This window comes from Danio rerio, chromosome 13 (assembly GCF_049306965.1).
Source record: "Danio rerio strain Tuebingen ecotype United States chromosome 13, GRCz12tu, whole genome shotgun sequence".
Taxonomy (NCBI): Eukaryota; Metazoa; Chordata; class Actinopteri; order Cypriniformes; family Danionidae; genus Danio; species Danio rerio.
Genome location: NC_133188.1, coordinates 43223848 through 43248025, shown reverse-complemented (window position 1 = coordinate 43248025; position 24178 = coordinate 43223848). Strand labels below are relative to the sequence as shown.

The 24178-nt window shown below is 36.3% G+C and overlaps 1 protein-coding gene across 3 annotated transcripts in view; it reads left to right on the top strand.

Moving 5' to 3' along the window:
* Window positions 1–24178, top strand: part of zgc:171482 — a 174195-nt gene that overhangs the window by 94470 nt on the left and 55547 nt on the right. The window contains exon 5 of one of the 3 annotated variants that reach the window (XM_005157052.6): window positions 16628–16852. The exons of 1 other annotated variant lie outside the window; for it this stretch is intronic. In XM_005157052.6, coding sequence (XP_005157109.2) covers window positions 16628–16852 — 225 coding nt within the window. 3 annotated transcript variants of the gene reach the window in all.

Genomic DNA, 24178 nt, shown 5'->3' with positions numbered 1-24178 from the left:
CAGATTCACTGTAAAAAACTGCTGGGTTGCACACAATATCTTCATGTTGTCCAAACACGAATCGATTAAATCTAATTAATTTAACAAATTGAGTTAACTTAATTACTGTACAAAATTAAAAGGCAGTGAAAGCCCAGACAGCAGCTGAAATCTCTCTGCAACAACCATCTGCCCTTTCTCATTGTAAATGAACATTAGCTTCTTCAGTCCAACATCTACATCTCCAATCAGCATCAAAGCCCAGAACACTTTTAGATATGACTTCATAACACATAGCATAACCTTTTTTTTTTTCACAATTACCGACAAGAGAAACACATTAGTGAATCAGATACCCAGAGGTGTACATCAGGGATGCAGGAACAGCGAGTGGTTCATGCACGGCCCAAAGCAAGAAACTCCAGCTAAAGTTCAGTTCTGTCAGGCAGGCTTTGTTTCTGCCCGCCAGCCCTGATGTGTGTGCAGCGCTAATGAAGCTTTACACAAGCGTCCTAGAACACTACGGGGAAACACAGACACAAAGACAGCGAGAAACAGAAGACTGCACTGCCGAGTACCGCTGACTAGCTACATGTGCAAGAGCAGGATAAGAAGGTCTGTGTGTCATAAGATGAGAATGATCTAGAATATCTCATGCGTCACTGCGCTGAATCTAAATATCACGACTCATTAGCGGTAAACACTAAAGCTATTCCTGTACTGGCAAAGGTGAATCAAGTCTTCTGTTTTCAATGGGAAACCTTCCTAATAAGCTGATGTCTTATTGTAAACAATGGGTTTTTAATATCACAGTGTGTTTCTTAATCTTTTTGGATATAAATCTGATCTTTGTTTTTTGTTATCAATTAAAAAATCTAATCAAATCACTTTTATGGTCACATCATCAGCAGCACGTGTGCTATGATGAGTGAAAAGCTTAGGTGCTGGCTCCAGAGTGCAAAATACATACAGACAGTGAGAATACAATGACAGTACAAAACAGCATTCTCCCCCCCAAAAAAACAGGACAATGTAAAATTGACAGTGATATCTACAATAAATAGGTGTACACATAGTTGTAGGCAGTATTATTTCTAGTATGGATTGGTTAAAGTGCAGTGCATGCTACATATTGATGGTGTGCAGTGAGGAGTATGGAAGAGTGTGTGTGGGGTGTGTTAAGTGTTCATCAGCCTGATGGAAGAAGCTTTCCTTCAGTTGGCTGGTGCGTGACCGGATGCTGCGGAACCGTCTGCCTGAGGGTAGCAGAGAGAAAAGTCTATGGCTTGGGTGGCTGGAGCTCTTGGCTTTCCTCATGCACCGCCTGGTGTAAATATCCTGGAGGGAGGATTTGAATTTGTTCTTAAATGAACATCTTTGTATAGCTCAAATAGTAGAGCATGGTGGTAATATTGAAAAGGTTGTGGGTTCAAATCCCCAAGAAAGCAAGAACTGGGAAAATTGACCGTCATTGCAATGCAAATCGATTTGAATAAAAAGTGTCTGGGTAATGGGTTATACTTTATAATAACGGCACACTATAATCACTTATTAAGCATTAGCAAATACTTAATTCATCATTTGTTAAGCATTAACTCTACATTAAATATTAAATACATTGGTAGACAGTTTATAACTACAGTTATAAATGCTGTGCACTGAAAAGATAATTTCTTCAAAATTCTTGAAAACTATTTATATGGGCTGAATTTAAATAAACAAACAAATTAAATTGAGTAATGTTCAACTTCATTTATTTGTTTAAATTCAGCCCAAATAAATGGTTTGCAATCACTTAATGTATAAATAAAGTAAATCCAAGAAATCATCTTTGAATATTTTTTCAGTGCATTCCTGACTTATAAGCACATGTATAATGTGCTTAATTATTGTGTTTTCATACTTTGTTAATGATACATTTATGACTATTAAATTAAGTATTGCATTATTTACAAACCATCTGTATTTAAGACAGAGTAGGCAGATTTTTTCTGAGAATTCAGAATGAGTATGTAAATGATTAATAAACTGTTCAAATTAACATTTATACACTCACCGGCCACTTTATTAGGCACACTTTACTAGTACCGGGATGGACCCCCTTTTGCCTTCAGAACTGCCTTAATAGATTTAACAAGATACTCAAGATATTCCACAGAGATGTTAATCCTTACTGACATGATAGCATCATGCAGTTGCTGCAGATTTGTCGGCTGCACATCCATGATGCAAATCTCCAGTTCAACCACTTTCTAAAGGTGCTCTATTGGATTGAGATCTGGTGACTCTGGAGGCCATTTGAGTACAGTGAACTCATTGTCATGTTCAAGAAACCAATCTGAGATGATTCGCACTATATGACATGGCGTGTTATCCTGCTGGAAGTAGCCATTAGAAGATGGGTACACTGTGGTCATCAACAAGGCATTTGCGCCCACAGAACTGCCGCACACTGGATGTTTTCTCTTTTTCAGACCATTCTCTCTAAACCCTAGAGATCGTTGTGCATGAAAATCCCAGTAGATCAGCACTTTCTGAAATACTCAGATCAGCTCATCTGGCACCAACAAGCAAGCCACGTTCAAAGTCTGTCATCATTCTGATGCTCGGTTTGAACTGCAGTAGATCGTTTGACCATGTCTACATGCCTAAATCTATTGAGTTGCTGCCATGTGATTGGCTGATTCGAAATTTGTACAGGTTGGACAGGTGTACCTAATAAAGAATCCGATGAGTGTATTTTTATTTGTGTTTTGCCCTGAATATTGTTATTGATGCAAGAATATATATTGTACTGTTTGATTCAGATTATATGAAGTAAATGTGAACTCATTTTGTTTTCTGCTGATAGATTGAAATAATCTTCTGATTATTTATTTTTGATACCGTAACACTCTGACTAATATGCATTAATAAAGAAAAGTTAAACTAAAAATAAAGTGTGACCAGTGGGCACTGTGGCCAATGGTTAGGACTGTCACCTTATAGCAAGAAGGTTGCTGGTTCAAGTCCTGGCTGGGCCAATTGGCATTTCTGTGTGGAGTTTGCATGTTCTCCCTATGTTGATGTGGGTTTCCTGCAGGTGATCCGGTTTCCCCCACAGTGCAATACAGGTAAATTGGATGGAATAAATTGGCCATAGTGTTTGAGTGGATGTATGAATGTGAGAGTGTATGGGTGTTTCCCAGTACTAGGTTGCAGCTGGAAGAGCATCTGCTGTGTAAAACATATGCCGGAATAGTTGGCGGTTCATTCCACTGTGGCTACTCCAGATAAATAAGGGACTAAGCCAAAGGAAAAATAATGAATGAATAAAATATGACCAATACATCTTACCAAAATCGTTGACTTTGAGCGGGGTCACGTGACACGTAGGGAAAGTAATTGAAAAAATCATCCTGGAAAAATTTGATCGATTAAAGGTTCTAAATGTCGATTTCGATTACTTTTCCATTTATCGCCCAGCCCTACTAGTAAATGCATTGTAAAGTATAGAGTACAATGTTAGTCTGACAGAAAAGATGAACAGTATAAGAGGTGAAGTGGTAATACATGTCAGTTACTGTCACACAACATTCATGTGCACTGCAGAAACACAGTCAGTCTTTCACAGAAGCTCTTACAGTTATTCTGTTTTCTCGAAGCGAAGCAGAAAACTGCCTGAGAAAAAGGTCATACGGAAAGTGCTGGAGGCAGCTGTGAATTTGTGACTCAAGGTCAACATCATCATTTAAACTAAATGGAAAATTACACTGTGCTTATAAATGCCTAAAAGTAAATAAAAGGATCACGTAAGTCATTCCACCCATTCATCCATGCACCTACCAAACTACTGTAACTAACCATCCACCTACCCAACCATCCAACCACCCACCAACGACCTAAACACCTACCCATTTTAACATGCCGTAACTGTAGGTGGCTTATATAGTTGCCAAGCAATGTCACAACATTCAGCCATTGTGCATTGAAAAGTGTGTGTACAGTAGATTATGAGCTTCAAGCGTGCCTCGAATAGATGCTTTCAGTTTGAAGTGTTTTGATTTATATTTTACAATCTTAGGTGACATGATGTAAAGCTGCTAAATGTCAGAAGATTTCAAATTCAAAAGGGGAAATCAAACCAAGTAAAAGAATGTGAAGTTTGTGAACAAAATTGCATGCAATCATACAATTTTACTATGATTTACAGATGATGTCTACTAAAATGTCATTCAGTAGCTCACATACAAAAAAACGTATCTCTTTCAGGCAGAGCAAGAATAATTTAATAAGATATTAAAACACTCACTGTCACGATCGTGTTGTGTTCCAGGTGTTTGTCATGTAATTCCCATGTGTTGTATTCCATGTGCTTATGATTTGTCATGTGATTCCTTTGTTCTGTTTTCCCGCCATTCGTTAATGTTTATTTAGTTCCACCTGTGTCTCAGCCCAGTCTGTAATCATCTCAATCATGTTGCATATTTTTACCCCTGAGTTTGTTTAGTTCACCAGTACTGTATTGTGGCCCGTGATCCACAGTCCAGCCTCCAGAGACATGGAGGACAGTTCAGGCCAGTGGCAGAAGCTCACAATCATATGCCTGTCTCTCTCTCTGTGTGTGTGTGTGTGTGTGTGTGTGTGTGTGTGTGTGTGTGTGTGTGTGTGTGTGTGTGTGTGTGTGCGTGTGTGTGTGTGTGTGTGTCATTCATTAATTTTCTTGTCAGCTTAGTCCCTTTATTAATCCGGGGTCGCCACAGCGGAATGAACTACCAACTTATCCAGCAAGTTTTTACGCAGCAGATGCCCTTCCAGCCGCAACCCATTTCTGGGAAACATCCACACATAAGTTGAAGATCAATTGATTTAACTAATCAATAAAAAGAATTCAGTTTAAATAATCTAAATAACTGCTCATGCACGTTACTGTTGTGATTATGTCGATTACAGTATGTCGATTGTGTGCTATCATGGCAACTACGAGATCTGAAAGATCTCTGAAATGAAACAGCTATGTTCACAGCGAGTGAGCTGTACACGTTTGTTTTTAGAGTTCAAGCATATAATAATGTAAACATGATCAAAAACTCTTGCAACAAAGCAATAGAAAAGGCTGACAGTAAATTGCAGATTTTCTCAATAGGCTACATATGTAGCAATATGTTATAAAATATAGGCCATTATTTAGGCCTAGTAACGTTAATTTAAATATTTGTCAGAATACACTGAAATTGTGTTTGTGCACATGTGATAAATAAAATTTAATAAACATGAAAAAAAAATCAACAGAAACATGAAAAAAATATAAAAATTTGGTTGAATAGTTGTAGTTTGTATTTGTTTCATTTGCGCTAACTTGTTTAAATTTAAATGTATATCTCTTTCTATTTTTAATAGACGTTTGATGTATATATATATATATATATATATATATATATATATATATATATATATATATATATATATATATATATATATATATATATATATATATATATATATATATACTGTTAAGTGACTATTAAGTTTTAATCATTATTAAGAGGTTAAGTGAAGTAAAATGGCATCAAATTACAGCAGGTGAATGTTTACATTACCTTGATTAAGCTTGAACTTAAGACTTAGCCTTAGAATTAACCTGCCCTGGACCAGGCTAGTTTCCCAGCATAAGTTGCCAGAGTAAATGAACCATCGTAAATTTGATTTATGAAACAGACTCCGCCATTAATAAACCTGACTTACCAAAATAAGCCTGGCTTTTTCTCTAAGCTTGGTGTATGGAACAGCCACCAGTTGTTATAAAATAGTATATTTAAACAATTTATTTATGTGTCCTGTGCACAAACATTTGAGAGAATGTTATTTATATTGATAATTTAAATATTTACATCTAATACAAACAATGTATCCATATACAATATTTTGTTTTAAAGAATTAGAATAGTTCCTGATTGATCACATGTTAAAATTACATTTTAAAATGTATGAAACTAAAGAACCTTGACTTTCACATTGCACAAACATTTCACAGTATTTTCTTGTTTACCATCTTTTTGATCAAGTCAATGCAGCCTGGTGAGCACAAGATTACAAAAAGTATAATCACAAACTATGTTTACAGTAAATAAATAGATACAAACATACTGTTTTAGATATCAGTTCTATCCTTCCATCAACCTTTTTGCCCTTAACCGATCCACTATTTAATTAGATTTTATAAAAACTGTTTGGTTTGGTGATGAACACTTTTAATCACTTGATCTCCGATCTGTGTTGATATTTAAAGTCATCAGTGTGGGTGGTAATATTAAAACACTAAACCTACACTTTAAGGCAAATTTATCTTGACACATTTTTCATTCTCTATCCTTATTACATTACACTTCACTTTAAAGTGTTCATAACCACATCACAGATGCCTACTGCAGGCATCCCAACCAACAAGAGACACGTTTCTAAATTTAGCCCGTCGATGACTATTGAAATAATTTTCCTTTATGAAATTTAATCAAGCCAGCTAGTGTTTCCTACAGCCCTCTAGACTAATTCTTCTAATGTTTCAGGTCCTCCATTTACAATGCAGTGGATAATAGCAAGCACTCAGAGGTGAGAGTGAGAATGTGATCATCATCGTTCACTCTCGTTCACGTTCATTCTGGACAATTTTGTGTCAAAGATAAATCTCAAATGAAAACTGCACAGCGGATAACTTTGTCAGATCATGTTTTTGTTGTTGTTGTTGTTATTTTTAAAGCCTTTCCATGATATTGGACTTTCTTCATGCTGTAAAAGAATGTCTGTACAATGACAGTTTTCATTTTCAGATTCATGTTTTTTGTGCTTATTTAGGCTTTTGAATAGCATTATGAGGCCTTGATCATTCCGTCAAAAATGTGACTTTGTTGACATTTTTAATAGTTTGAAGTGATATATTGTCTTGGTTGGTGTTGTAAATTACAGCACAAATACATGGTAATAAGCCGCTGGCACATTTTCTCTTATTTTACAAAACTAGCTCTCTATATGCACTACATGACAAAGGTCTTGTTGTCTATCCAAGTTTTAGGAACAACAAATAATAACTTGGCTTCTAGTTGATCATTTAGTATATAAAGTGGGTTAAATGAAAGGCAAAGGCCTCTAGATTATGCTTGTTTTAGCAAAATAAAATATGATCATGCCTTGATTTTTAATTATTTAATTAGAACAATAAGGTCTGACTTTGCTTAGACAAAAGTCTTGTCACTTAACAGAAATAATACATCTCTGCAATGACTCAAATAACTTATTAATAAAGTCATCTGGAATGACGAAGAAAGCATTCTTGCAGGACTCCCAGAAGTTCATCAAGATTCTTTAGATTCATCTTCAATGCCTCCCTCTTCATCTTACCCCAGACATCCTTAATAAAGTCCATGTCTGGTGACTGGGCTGGCCAATCCTGGGGCACCTTGACCTTCTTTGCTTTTAGGAACTTTGGTGTGTAAGAGTATATGAGAAGGAACACTATCCTGCTGAAGAATTCATCCTGTGATTTGTAATGTAATGGGCAGCACAAATGTATTGATACCTCAGACTGTTGAAGTAGCCATCCACTCTGCAGATCTCTTATACACCCCAATACTGAATATAACCCCAAACCATGATTTTTCATTTACCAAACTTGACTTATTTTTTGTTAAAAACTTGGGTCCATGCAGCTTCCAATAGCACTTTAGCAGTATTAGTTATGATTGGAATGCAGTTCAACTGATCATTCATTGGTAAAATCTCCACCATTTGCCACTTTCTCAAATAAAAAGTCAAGTTATTATTTGTTGCTCCTACAACTGGGATCAACGACAAGACTTTTGTCAGGTAGTGTATATTATTTCTTAAACAATATCTTGTCCCAGACAATTGAAATGTCAATAAAATTCACTCTTAAAACTCTTAAAACAAGATCAAACTTTCATAGAGCAATTCACAAACGTAAATATACAGAAAACACGTGTGAATCACAAAATACAGAACCTGTTAATTAACGGATTTATTTTTTTTTTTCCTATCAAACGGCAGTAATAAACATAAAAAAGTCCATTATGCTGAAGAGAACCATAAAACCGGTTCAAACACAGAAGTAAACATTTGCAATGGTTTTATTCACATTTATTGATTGTATAGAGAAAAGAAGGATTGCATTTAATAATCACAGTTCAATACTGTAGAATTGCAAGCTTTAAATCAGGATTTTTTTTTTTATTTGTCTGTCTATTATAATTAATGGTGGGATAATCGTCAAACACGTCTGTCCAGTGTAACTGACGTTGGATTTAGATGTTAACTATGTCTGTATTGCCTATTATATTTATAATTAAAATATTTATATCCTATACAAACTATATACAACTGTACAGTTTACAAAATATAGAAGTATTATGAATGATCACATGTATAAATCACATTTTAAAACACTTGAAACTAGAAAACTGATTTCAAATTGCACTAATATTTCACAGTATTTGCTATTTGACCATATTTTTGATCAAATTAATGCAGCCTGGTTTGCATTTACTGTACGTATAGAGAAAAGAAGGATTGCATTTACTAATTACAGTTCGTTTTATTCTTGTCAGCTTAGTCCCTTTATTAATCCGGGGTCACCACAGCGGAATGAACCGCCAACTTATCCAGCAAGTTTTTACGCAGCGGATGCCCTTCCAGCCGCAACCCATCTCTGGGAAACATCCATACACAGATTCACACACACACTCATACACTACGGACAATTTAGCCTACCCAATTCACCTGTACCGCATGTCTTTAGACTGTGGGGGAAACCGGAGCACCCGGAGGAAACCCACACGAAGGCAGGGAGAACATGCAAACTCCACACAGAAACGCCAACTGAGCTGAGGCTTGACCCAGCAACCTTCTTGCTGTGAGGCGACAGCACTACCTACTGCGCCACTGCCTCGCCCTAATTACAGTTCAATATTGTAAAAGTGCAAGCTTTAAGCTGTGTTTTTTTTATATATATCTGTCCATACTGTAATTGACAAGGATTAGACGTTAAACATGTCTGTCTATTATAATTGACAATGGGATCAGGCATTAAACATGTCTCCTCATTATAATTGACAGTAGATTTAGATGTTAAACATGTCTATCCATGTTTATCAACAGTGGGTTCTAATAATGTGGAGTCTATAAAACATAACACTCAAAAGTTAAATGTTCTAATTTCAAGTTACCTCTAGAAGAAACTTCAAGTAAAGTAACACATCAACAATTTGTATTATTTTGTTTTTGGTATGCTGATTTTTGATCTAATGTGCACTGAAATGGACAAAAAAATCCATTAAAGAATGAGTAATATTTTATTTAGTCCCATTTATGGAAGCCTTAAGAACAGGGATCTTGCACTTCTGCATTTTTCTAAAACATTAATCATTTCTGAAGAAGATAAAGTATCAGCAGAGCAACATTAAAGGACTTTTTCCACAAATGCTAAGAATAAGTGGTAGACGGGAGGTTTCAGGTGAGATCAGAGTCAAAAGTAACCTTCAGGAAAATGCAGAGTGCCACTCGCTGTGGAAAACTCACGAGACGAAGATCTGTGCTGACAGACGGAGCGGATGTGAAGGAGTTGCCCTTGAGATAGTGTTTTTTACCTGCCCAGACCCCGTCTCTTTCTGCTCTTCATGTCACTCCGGCTCCTCCAAATCCATCTTTTGCTTCAGGCTTCATCAACAGCATCTGTCTTTGCACATCATGCGCAGCTCTGTAGAAATACAGACACAGATTTCAGGGACAGAGTTTATGCATTCCATTAAGGCCATTAAGGATCAATATTTGGGTCCCAATGATGATTTTAAGAGGCATTTTTTATGTTTGCAAAAGCAATTTTAGCACTTGACTTTTTACAGTAATTGCAATTGTGTTGTCTTTTATGTCAGATTATACAATATTTTTATAAAGACATTTCATCATCATTATCATTGATGTTGAGCAATTGGATACATAATTTTTTTTTAGCAATCTCAAAATGATATAATATTAAAAATATCCACCTGTTGCAAAGCTCTTTTAGTTTCTTTCTTTTGCTGAACCAAAAAGAAGATTTTTTGAAGAATGTTGGCTACTAGTAGCCATTGACTTTCAAATAATATATTTTTTTTGCCAGAAATGATTTCATAAAGGATCAAAATTTACCTCCCAATGATTATTTCAAGAGATATTGTTCATCTTTGCAAAAGCAATTTTAGCATTTGACTTTTTAAATGCATTTGTGCTGTCTTTTATGTCAGATGATACAATATTTTGAGAAACAATGTTTCATCAGGGTCTTTTATAATGAGCAATTAAATACATAAAAAAAAATGTTTAATGTCAGCGCCATTGGTGTAGTGGTTAGTGCGTCGACACATGCACTTTGGTACTCATGACAACCCGAGTTTGATTCCTGCCTCGAGGTCTTATGCTGATCTTTCCCCTCTCTCTGCTCCCCACACTTTCTTGTGAATACTCTCTACTGTCTTGAACGCATCATTCTCAAAATGATTTTCCATTAGTAAAATAATTTAATATAAAAATTGGCTCCTGTTTCAGACTGTTTCAAACTGTTTCCAGTTTCTATTTTAGTTTCTTTCTTTTGTTGAACCAAAAGAAGATACTTTGAAGAATGTTGGCTACCGGTATTTTTTACCCAGAAATTATTCCATTAGGGATCACTCCCAATGATGATTTCAAGGGATACATTTTATCTGTGCTAAAGCAATTTTAACATTTGACTATAATTGCACTTGTCCTGTCTTTTAGATTATCTTTTCAGATTATACAATATTTTGAGAAACAATGTTTCATCATGATTATTAATGTTGAGCAATTGAATATATAAAAATTTTTTAAGCATTGTCAAAATGATTTCCCCATATTTAATATAGAAAAACATCCACCTGTTCACAACTTGTTTTGTTTCTTTTGTTAAACCAAAAAGAAGGTTTTTTGAAGAACGTTGGCTAGCTATTGACTAGCCCAATAATTATTCCATTAAGGCCAATAATTATTTTTTAGCCCAATAATTATTCTATTAGGGATCAATATTACGAGGATTTCAAGAGGTATTTTCACCTTTGTAAAAGCAATTTTAGTATTAGACTTTTTAAATGCATTTGTGCTATATTTGATGTCAGACTCAATATTTTATAATTGTGCAATATTTTGAGACATGTACACTTCCTGTAAAAAAGTTTGGAGTCATTTTAATTTTAAAATAAGCTTCTTCTGCTCACCAAGGCTTATTTAATCAAAAATACAGTACAAATTGTAAAATAGAGAAATGTTATTGAACTATAAAATAACTGTTCAAAGGTAGTTTATCATTTAATTTAATCATTTATTCCTGTGACTGTAAATATGAATTTTCAGAGACTCATAATTCTTCAGAAATCTCTTTTATTTTCTTCTTAAATATACTCTTAAATCTATCCATGTTGTTCGTTGTGTTAAATAATATCAATTATTATTGAAAGTTATTGCGCTTGACTTTTTAATTATAGTTTCAAGAGTTCACAGCTGTTGCTCGATACTAATTGCAGGATTGGCATGCTGTCCCAGGGGAGAACCCTGTGCTCAGAGATACTTGAACCCAGGGCTCCCGCCTGGTCATGTAGAATAGAAGGGGGTCTGAGATCAGGTAGGTCTCTAGAGCTCCCCCTGGTTATGGCGGAAAGGGGGAGATGAGGTGGACGGTGGAAGGGGGGTTTCTTCAACAATGAATATAAGGGAGGTAAGAAAAACTGGGCAATTTATTGGAGGCTTGGATTTATCTGATCGGTTTATCCTGCCCCTTTTTGCAGCGCCGACGACAGAATTTTGCAAGCTCAACTCTAGTGTCACTGCAGCTTAAGAAAGTTGCTTAAGTCTTTGCAAGTGGTTGCTAGAGTAATCACAGTGATTTCTCGGGTGTTGCTATGTTGTTGTTAAGGTAATCTGGATATTTCTTTGGGTATTCTAGTGTATTTAATTTGTCAGTGTTCTAAGTAGAAAAGCTTAGTTCAAACAGAATATAGTTTTTTGACAGATTATTAGGGGAAAAAAAACATTTAAAACTAAAACCCTCATTAGAAGCTAACAGTATGTTCACACAGCATGAATTTATGCTTTCAAAATGAGGATCACAGAAAGAAACAAATGAAAGGATCAGGAGATGCTTTTTAAAATCTGAACTATTTTTACCAGAACACTCTTTTCTTAAAAACACTCATTATTATCTAGAAATGTATTGTTGAATGCTTGTGAATTTGTTCCAAAAAGCAGTGCTTTGATGGGTGTAGCGGTGGCGGTTTAAAGCGGATGAATTTAGACACACAACTTCTCAAAGAGGATTTAAAGGCTTCTCAACCAGGATTTTTTAGCATGCTGACAGTTCAGCAGCACACAGTCAGGATGCTAAAAATCAAGAATGAAAAGTCTTTAAATGTATCCCCTTCATTTTTAATACTGCTAAAAATGACAACACAGAAAATAGAGTAAAACTCAGTAATTGACCATAAATAATGTGTAAACACGTTCATTGGTAAATGTTTACAAAGAAATTACAGACTGAATTAAAGATCACACTTAACATTACAATTTCATTACTGAGTGGTAATTAAAGAACCCCTATTTTGCATTATAAAAGGTCATATTTTGGTTCGGGGGTCTCCAACAACAGGCTGATATGCATGCAGTACACTTTCATTGTCTTATAATATGCATTTTTTTTTAATCGAATTATCCCAATGACTCCCATATGATTCATTCAGCGATTCATTTGTTCCAATACCCCTCCTTTGCATGAGGCTGATCTGCGCTGATTGGTCCGATGACTCGGTTGTGATTGGTCGATTTGGTTCACCACGAGACAGAGAAAAAACGCCTACCACGGTGATGAAGTAGCACAGTGCCCAATGCAGGAATGCAATAAAGCAATGCCTCACCCCCCCCAAGTAATAACAAGGACACACATTTACCATTAATGCACACAGTGGCAAAAATTTAACTATTTTAAAAATTGACCGCGCTGTGGGTGTGCCTTAGCAAGTTCAGAAACGCATTTAAATTGTTAAAGGAAGAAGCACATGTCACATTTTCAACGTGGTTTTGGATGCAATATGTAAATAGCCCATGAAACTTTCACCTCACAGATACAGTATAAGCACTGATCTATAACAGATATGTGATTACAAGTCTGACAAAGTCTCATACAATAGTCCCTGCTGCTCTTTCCTTTAATAACAAACGACAAACTAGTGCCGGGTTGCAGCATAGGCTATTTTATTAAAAATTGGAAAAATGACAGGCAACAAACACAGCACTAGGTTGGCTATGTTGTGAAAATTAACTTTAACCTTTTATTCCCCGCAGCCGAACCTCCATCCGTCAAAGACTGTCATCTTTGTGTCATGATCAGTCCTGTGATCCCCCGCTCTCCGCTAGTGTCTGAAGGGAAAGGCATGTTTACGTTTTATCCAGCACTTCATATTTGGTGATGTACCGAATGCATTCAAGCTAAAGGTCCGAACCCAACACGATCATTTATCCGACTGAGTTGACTAATTTGTTAAAGAATCAATTGATTTAAACGTGATGCACTTTTCAATCACTTAGAGCTGTGTTACAAACTGCATGGATGGTCATTTTCAAAAACCCTTAATAGGGGCTTTTTAATGTTTTTACTAACATGAAGTTCTGTACGTATTAATAAACAACACTTCTACAGCATTATTGCTCATAATTCAACATTATCCAAATCCATACTTAACATTAATTATTGCACTAGGTTAACATGAACTAACAATCCATGACTTTATTTTCAATAATTAATGTTAATAAAGATTAACAAAGGATATAATATATGTAGTTTTCATAGTTTGTTCATGTAAGTAAATACTTTAACTTGTGCTTCCCAACCCTGATCCTGAAGGCACAGCACTAACAGTACACATTTTCAACTTAAATATAAGTTACTCTGTCTTCTATTTGTGTGGGTTAAAGTTATTTACAGGTTCGCAGTTTAAAAATGCATGCTCTTACTCTTCTTCTTCTTCTTTGGTGTTTTGCGCAACACAATATTTCCGGTTCAATGAAACGCCAATTAAAATCCCCCAAGCCAATTCGCTTGTGGGGAAACTCAACAAATGGTAATAATAAAAATTTACAAAGCGATGTAATACTTTCGAAAATCACAATCACAATAGATATATCCAAGCCAAATATCCGATGGCCAGAAAGTGATAATTTTTTTTATAAATTGTTAAAATATTGGTGTGTGTGAAGCAGCAGGTCCGGAGACTGTTGTTTACACCATGGTATTATATTAAGTTTACTTTAATGTGTGATTTGACTAAAAAGAGGTCATAAACAAATATTTTCTCAATTCAAATGAGGGACAGCTGGAGCCCGAAAATAGTATTAAATGTATCACCAACAAGTTACGACTTAACAAGCAGATAAGAATGAATCGCATGTAAGCCCACCTCCACGAGAGCTTTGTGTCAGAATTGCAAACCTAAATTTGTGAAATGTAAACGAAAACTCTGGCAGCGCAATAAAAGCTGCGTTTCTCGAAAGCGAAGCAGAAAGTGAATCGAACTAATAATACCTTTTTTTTGAAGACAGTGTTTTTTTTTTTTTTGCCATTTGCTTAATTCTTTTATATTTTTCAAGTGTTTTTTAAGTGGGTAATGTATATTTGTGTTTGTTTTTGAAAACGTTTAATGTGTTTTATTTGGCGCAAAACAAATTCTATAAAGAAGAAAACCTAAAGTTAATAGTCAGATATGGGAGACATCCAAATATGGGAGATATGGGAGACCTCCAGGAACAGGGTTGGGAAACACTGCATTAACTAATACAACCTTATTGTAAATTGTTACAAAATTAAAGTACTACACTAAATTGTATTTTCTTCAAAACATTCACCAATAATACTTTTTAAAATTTTATCTTGCGCACTGCATTGTTGGTTCTGTCAGACCAGTGAAAGCTGATTGTAAGTGATCCATGCACAGTGATTTGAATCATCTTTGCTCACCCGAGTGAGATGTGGGTGGTGAGAACAGAGAGGTGTAGTTGCAGTATGTGTTCATGGTTGCTACAGAATGACAAATCAACTAAATGAAATGAACAACTTCCTAGCAACCAGTCTTCCAATTTGAGATCCCATGTAACCATCAGAGACTTGTATTTCTCATCTATACGATGTAGAAGATGATGACAGTTGCCAGATTTTGATCAAAACAGACAGCGGTGTCACGTTGTGTGACGCTGGCATGCTGGTAGACTCAAAGTATTTTTCTGCCAAACTTGTTGCTATGATACCTTTCTGAATGTGGCTGCTAATAGATGTACTTTTGACCCATAGCTAAAGTGTTACTTCATTGATATGAATAGTAAGTTTTACTACAGTAAGTCTCTCACGCTTTCTGGTAATTTTGTCTTGGACCAGCGTGACACACTACACCAAAATAATAATAATAATAATGTAAAAATGAATAATATAATAATAATATAATAATTTATTCGTTTTTCTTCGGCTTGGTCAGGTATTTTTCAGGGGTTGCCAGAGCAGATTGAACCGGCAATTATTCTGGCATATGTTTTACACAGCGGGTGCCTCTCCAGCTGCAACACAGTACTGGAAACAACCATACTGTTATGATCAACAGCAATCTAATTACACACACACACACACTATTAATGAACTACAATTCCCAGCATGCACCTTACACACACTGGTTCCTGTTTCCCACTGAATACATACAGCCGGAAGATTATTACGGATAATTATGGAGTAGACGTCTCACGTCAGCGCGTTCTAGTTGTGAACACACTCTTTCAGGTAATTTTCCTTTTGCGTTTACACAGTGCAGCATTTCGTCGAATTACTGGTAATGTGACTTTTCTTTCCGCAAATTGGCGGAACGAATTTAACGGTATTTTCAAAAAGGGCCTGTTCACACATGATCATCCCTTTCTGTAAAATTGTCGGTAATTATTCGGAAAGGTTTGTATGTGTGAAAGGGGCTCCACAAGTAATAAGAGTTCTGTGATGCCTGGACTCAACATTGACTAAGTCAGAAAAAAACATATAATATGAACAGGTACGGTTTTGACGCTAGAGATGAAATTTGACCTGAATGTGACCAATTTTTTACCGTTTAGAAATTTTTTTAGAACCAAGATGAAATGGCTACAGTATACCAGTTTTAATTCCTGTGTTTGAACAAAGGTGCAAAAGCACCCTAAAAGTCTAGTAAACAATCTCTGTGTGTTTATCTCAATCTAACCTGCGGCATTGTCCTGGCCTGTGGCTATTTAGAATGGTCACCATGGTAACAAGTCCCTTGGTGTCTTCCAGAGTGTCATCTGAAAGATCAATCCATTTGCTTTCTCTTTCCTCATAAGATGAAGAAGGGCAAGCAAACCCAGGGGTGAATTTTCATCTCCACATGCGCTGACCTTCTCTTGACCCCCATAGCTGTTCAGTAGATCAGTGTGTGTGTGTGTGTGTGTGCCAGCAGGGCAATTTTAGCTGCACTCAATTGAAACTTTATTGTTTGTTTTGATGCTGAAGAGCCTCATACTGGCGATTTATATTGGTGGATGTTTATGAATTATGAATGCCTTTTTTGTTGTGCAGATTCAGCTCCGCCCACCTCTCAAACCACAGAACCACCCCCTCCCACATGGCAGCCGCTGGCCAATAACGGAGAGGCAGGGAAATACTGTTGTTTGTGTGGCGCCTGGTTCAACAACCCACTGATGGCACAGCAACACTACGAAGGCAAGAAGCACAAGAGAAACGCGGCGCGAGCAAGATTATTGGAACAACTGGCTGGCAGTCTGGACGCCAATGAAAGCACAGGTCAGTCTTTGGTCATAGAAATGTTATGTGGGTAAACATTTTGGAACTGTGGGAGATGTTGCATTGACAATGCAATGGCAAAACAAAACAAATCAAAACTAAACTGACAAATAAATAACTTTATAAACTCACCGGCCACTTTATTAGGTACACATGTCCAACAGCTCATTAACTCTAATTTCTATAATCAGTCAATCAAAGGGCAGCAACTCAATTCATTTAGGCATTTAGACATGGTCAAGATGATCTGCTGCAGTTCAAACCAAGCACCAAATGGGAAAGAAAGGTGATTTAAATGACTTTGAAGTGACATGGTTGTTGGTGCCAGACAGGCTTGTCTGAGTATTTCAGAAACTGCTGATTTAATGGGATTTTCACACACAATCATCTCTAGGGTTTACAGAGAATGGTCCGAAAAAGAAAAAAATATCCAGTGAGGGGCAGATCTGTTAGTGCAAATGCCTTGTTGATGCCAGAGTCTTGATTTCTGCTGCAACATTCAGATGGTAGGGTCAGAATTTGGGATCGACAACATAAAGCATGGTTCCATTCTGCCTTGTATCAATAGTTCTGGCTGCTGGTGGTGGTGTATTGGTGTGAGGGATACTTTCTTGGCACACTTTGGTCCCATTATTAGTAATTGAGCATTGTGTCAACACCACAGCCTACCTGAGTATTGTTGCTGACCATGTCCATCCCTTGATGACCACAGTGTACTCATCTTCTGATGGTTACTTCCAGCAGGATAACTCGGCATGTCATCATGTCAAGCACGTATCATCTCAGACTGGTTTCTTGAACATGACCATGAGTTCACAGTACTTAAATGGCTTCCACAGTCACCAGATCACAATCCAATAGAGCACCTTTTGGATGAGGTGGAACAGGAGATTCGCATCATGGATGTGCAGCTGAAGAATATGGAACAGTTGGAATATTTCCAATACCTTGTTGAATCTATGCCACAAAAGATTAAGGCAGTTTTAAAGGCAATAATTATTATAATGGCCATATAATGTAAGTGTTTATAACTATGAAATAGAGGCTTTACATTTCTCTGGATTTATGATTTATATTATGTGTTTGAGCAAAATGAAATTATTAGATTTATTCTGTAAACTAAAAATGGCTTTTCTTCCAAATGTATTTGCTTTTTTGTTGTTGTTGGTTATTTTGTTTAGATATTTTGATGTTTTTAGATTTAGATCGTTCAAAATAATATTTATATTTTATTTTTTTTAAAAATATACTTACATTTTTTAATGGTAATTTGGAAGAAATGTTATCAATACATACATTTACATAATAAAACAAATATTAGCATTTGTTTTGAATTTATTTTAAGATATTATCATATATATTAGTGTTTTATCAAATCCATAATCAATAAATCCTGAAAAAGATAACATTTTACATGGTTAAAAAAAGGTTCAAATTTTAGCTGCAAAAACACATTCAATTATCATTTTATTATATATATATATATAATTAAATTTATTATAGGGCGAGCCAGTGTTTGTGTGAATGTTTCCCAGAGATGGGTTGCGGCTGGAAGGACATCCGCTGCGTAAAAACTTGCTGGATAAGTTGGCGGTTCATTCCGCTGTGGCGACCCTCGATTATTAAAGTGACTAAGCCGACAAGAAAATGAATTATATTTATTTTAATATTGAGAAAACAATAGATTTTACCCAGTTCTCTCATAGAACCTAAATATACTCACTTAAAATTTTATCATTCATTATTATTCAGGGGTCGCCACAGCAGAATGAACCGCAAACTTATCCAGCATATGTTTTACACAGCTGATGCACTTCCAGCTGCCACCCAACACTGGGAAACACTCATACCTTCTCATTCACACACATTCAATACTGGAAATTTTAGCTCACCCAATTCACCTATAGCACTTGACTTTGGACTTGTGGGGGAAACCGGAGCACCCGGAGGAAACCCACACCAACACAGGGAGACCATGCAAACTCCACACAGAAATGCCAATTGACCCAGCCGAGGCTCGAAACAGCAACCTTCTTGTTTTTTTTTTATTTTTTTTTATCTAATTTCCTCAAGTGAATAACTACAACAGCCAAAATGAATGCAAGGAAATTCAGAGTCCATGTATTTTGTACCACTTATGCTGCTTTCATACATGCAGATTTTTTTTTTCCAGTCAAATATCTCCCCTCCTTCTCCTCCCCAATCCTGTCACTGTCTTTGTTCTCTTCAGATGCATATTTCACATTGATGTAATCACTAGACATGTTAGTCATACAGTGTGTGATCCAGGTATCCTGACAGATCCCATAAGTCAGTTCAAATAAACCGTGAGTCACATTGCGGTAGTTTCTCATGGGTTTGAACAAGGTTGAGTCGAGTATCGCCTTCGGAAACATCTCAAGAACCAGATCAGTACGCCTTGAAAGTTACTTTCCCCAAGGCAAATTAGCAAAAGGCTTGTCACATGTCCTTAGGAGCTACGTACGACTCGAAATGCTTTGATTTTGATTCGCCTGCTACTAAAATGAACAAGTCAGTCTGATTTTGGCTTGTTTTGTGCAGTAGTTATTTATAGAAGGAATTTGCAGCATTCTTAGTACATAACCAATAATAGGAAAGAAAACTGAATCCTATAAAAAAAATGACAATTATTATTCTTTGTAGAGCCCGAAAGAAGTTACTGCTGTTTCGATCTAAACAAGTGAGACTACAAAGTAAATCTTAGCACATCATTTCATTTGCTTGTTTTCCTGCTTGCTTGTGGATTTGTTCATTTGATGGTACTTGTGCATTCCATAAAAGTGATGTAGAGGGTGACGAAATAAGAGATAAGGGTCTCCTTGTGAATAGAACATGCTGTAAGTTTTCACAAGAAACACATTGGAATGCTTGTTTATATAAAAAAAAAAACTAATGGTTCAATCAAAAGCACAAAACATGATTTTAAATCTTTCAGTATTGCCATAATTCATCCAAATAATTTTGTTCCAAAACCTCTATGGAAGGTGACATAAAATAAAATATTTTTTAGAAAAAAACAATATAGTAGGTGTAACTGTAAGATGCTGGACAATGAAGGCTCCATGTGCAGTTTATTAAAACGCTTTAAGACTCAAAAAGTTAAGGTAACTAAAACCATTTGAGGAAACCGATTGCAAAAAAAACATTTAAGTTCAAAAAGTAATCCTAAAGAGTACAGTGAACTATTATTTCTATCTATTTGAGTAAACGAAGCAATTTGAGCACAGTAAAACCCAATAAATAACGGAAACTTAAACCAACTGAGTACTGTAAAACCCAATAATTTAAGGCAACTCAAACCGTTTGAGGAAAACGATTGCTACAAACCATAAAAAACTAATCTATATGAGTACTGTGGACTTACTCCATTTAGTTTGAAGTAATGGGGTATTTAATTATTGGGGTATTAAACTTACTACCTTCAACACTGGGTTCAAAACTCTTTTCAAATGAGAAGAATTAACTTTCAATCACTTTTGAGTTAACTACACTCATTTTATTTGATAAAGCTGACTGTTGGGTTTTACAGTGACCGGTATGCACCGGGCCGAATCAACATATGAATTTCAGTGCCTTATTTTGATGCCATTGGTGCTGCGACAAGGACATAAGAAGCATCAAGAGGTACATCAAAGGCACACATAGGTACGCATTCTGTCACATCATCTCTGAACATTTAATTCCAAACACCGTCGCTTAGACTAAGTGTTCTAGCTATATTTTACAAGCAAGAATTCGGACACAGCAACGTGCAGCAGATGCTTTACAAAAGTTGTGTGTGAGAGGGGAACACATCAAACTTAATAAAACATTTAAGGGATCGTGGAATCAATTTAAAGGCAGAGGAATGTCTTTGACAGCTTGTAACATCATCTGGTACTTTCACTGTGTAGGTTTCCATGAACACCCGATATTACATGAAACTCTGGAGGAAAGGTGGATAGCGCAGTTACGCAATGACATTAATCAATCTATGTGCTACAGCATGTTAAACAAATCACGAAAAGAGCATTCAAAAAGCAACACATGTAAACACCTTAATCATATTATTGTCTTATTCAGATTAAGGCAAGCCCCAATCGTAGAAAAAAAGGTGTTCCCTGATTTTGATGACAGCCTTTCCACTGGTTAGAAGTAAACTAATGAAATGTTAATTGCATAATGCAAAACTTAAATTAATGTGAACAAACAAAAAAAATGATCAAAAGAAATATATTAACCCAAAAATATAAAATATGAATTGAGGAATACTTTAAACTTCAATTATATTGTTGAATTAAAACGATTAAAATATAAAAAATTTTGTCAAATAAAATATTTTTTTTGAGTCATACACCATAATTTTGTGGCTCAAAAGTATCGGTTCAGGCACTGGTATCCAAATAACCTCAAACTACACCCCGCCCCGTCGCAGCAGCAACCCGCTTGCGAAAAATACACAGCCCCGTTTACACTAATACGTCTGAGCTCCAGCGGTCAGCAGGTGCTTCGAGCAAAAAACCCGAGAGAGCAGTGCACATCAGACAGTTTATCAAGAATGTACCGCTGGATTGCATCTTACTATAGTTGTTAAACATGACATTTAATTAATTTTCTGTCTATCTAACGACTCTTTGGTCTTTTGAATCAATCAGGTAACGTGTCACAAAGTCAGTGCACTGCTTCAATCTTTCGCTTTCACGCTTGTACTTAATTTTAGCGAAAACCTTAGATACTGTTGGCTGGTTCCTGTTGGTTGTATACCTTTTTACCAACCAAGTTTGTTGACGCCATTATAACAACACAGATTGCTCTGCCTATTAATCCCAGAGTCCCGCAGAAAAAGTGACTGACAGGTGGTTATTTGTGTGTAACTTTATTTATTTATGATTTGGTTATGGGTAAAACAAAAACCATGCAGGTCAGGTAGTTGAAACGGTAGGCTACAAATAATGAATTCATCATAAATGAATGAATTATTCATAAATAATTAATTAACCACTGCCTATGATGGCGATGCCATCGTCCATTGTGATGTTTCACATTAGACATCGTATACAGCAAAATTAATCAACATCTTTCAACCCTACCAAACACAAAACAACAATGCCAAAGTTACAAAGAATGAGAGAAAGAAAGAAAGAAAGAGAGAGAGATAGAGAGAGAGAGAGAGAGAGAGAGAGATAATCGATGTGTGGAGGTAGAAAGCCTAATGTTCTCTTAAATACCAGCAAACTGATAAGTCCAAAAGCTAATCTGAGCTCTGTGCTCATGGGACATCAGTCACAGTGAAGAGTATTGTCCAAAAGAGCCTGTGGAAACAAGCCATAGCTCAGCAGCTAACTGAGATTCTGCATCGCCGGAGATAGAAACGCACAAATCACAATGTAGAGGATGAGCACCCCAAGAAACCATTCATTATTTTTAACCGCTGTTCAAAATCCCATCTGCAAAGTCCATCATAAAGTCATGCGTTTAAAGGTTTTTTGGGGGGGGACCTCTTGCACTTTTACAGAAGCACATATGAGTTTCCCTTTCAATGCAAATCCACAGGAATCTGCAGTTGTTGTTGGCCTTTGTCAAGTCTGGAGGGAACAAAATGAAAATTGTTTCATCAATGCTTGCTTTCTGCATAAGAGATAATCATTTTCCCAGTCATGAGACAGCAGGGTGCCCTTGTCGAAAGCTTTTTTACTGCGAATGACATTTCTATTGAAATATCAGCAGAGATGCTGTTGATTAGAAAGCCTTTCATCAAGGTGTTCTCACTCGCAGACTTCACATCTCTGTTCTGCTGCTGTTAGTTCAGCTTTATCTTCAACTGTCCAAAATCTCTCCAAAACTATATTGTCCTTGGACCCAAAGGGATAGCAGTTTGTAATGCTAGATAATGTCAGTCGCAGCTTAGTTGCTGTAGCTTATGTAAATGTGGTTATAATTTAGCCCAGGTGGAATGTGAGAGCATTTTCACATTATCTAATTAGGGCAAAATCTGCTGAATTTTATTTAACTACCTGTTTTAAAAGAACACTCCACTTTTATTTATTTATTTATTTATTTTTTAACTTTAGGCCAGGGGTCACTAAACTTGTTCCTGGAGGGCAGGTGTCCTGCAGATTTTAGCTCCAACCCTAATAAAACGCACCTGAACAAGCTAATCAAGGTCTTACTAGGTATACTTGAAACATCCAGGCAGGTGTGTTGAGGCAAGTTGGAGCTAAACCCTGCAGGGACACCAAGCCTACAGGACCGAGATTGGTGACCCCTGGTCTAGGCTCAATCTCCTAGAGTTAAACTACTTTTACATTTTTTTATCCATTTAGCCAATCTCCAGGTCCCCAGGTCTTACTAATAGTGTAATCTAATGCAATGACCTACGATTAGCTAAGCTTAAAGTGCTCCCGCCAGACTCAGAGATCAGCTGAATAGATTTAAAAATAGTAAAACTCATAATGTTTAACTCTAGGGTAGTTGTAAAATGAGCTTATTTTCAAAAATGTGGAGTTATTGATGGATGGATGGATGGATGGATGGATGGATGGATGGATGGATGGATGGATGTTATGAGACAAACAGATGGATAGACAGACGGATGGACAGACAAATTAATAGATTGAACTATAAAGCAGTGGATGTATGGATGGATGGAACTATAAAATGATGGATTAGTGGATTGACAAATGGAAAACAGTGGATGAATGGATAGATGGATGGATAGGTGGATGGATGGATGGATAAATTGAACTATAAAATGACAGATGGGTGGATGGATGGATGGACAGATAAGTTAATGAATGGAACTATAAAACAGTGGATGTATAGATGGATAGAACTATAAAATTATGGATGGATGGATGGATGAATGAATTGATCTATAAAATGACAGTTTGGTGGATGGATGGATGGATGGATGGATGGATGGATGGATGGACGGACAAATGAATGGATGGAACTATAAAACAGTGGATGTATGGATGGATGGAAATAAAAAATGATGGATGGGTGGATGGATGAATGGAACTATAAAACAGTGGATGTATGGATGGATGGAATTATAAAATGACGGATGGATGGATGGATGGATGGACGAAAGGAATTATAAAACAGTGGATGAATGGATGGACGGACGGATAAATGGATAGATGGATGGATAAATTGAACTATAAAATGACAGATGGGTGGATGGATGGATGGATTAAGACAGATAAACAGACATACAGTGATTGATAAATAGACAGATGGATGGACAGACAGACAGCTAGTCATAGGTATAAATGGACGGAACTATAAAACAGTGGATGTATGGATGGATGGATGGATGGGTGG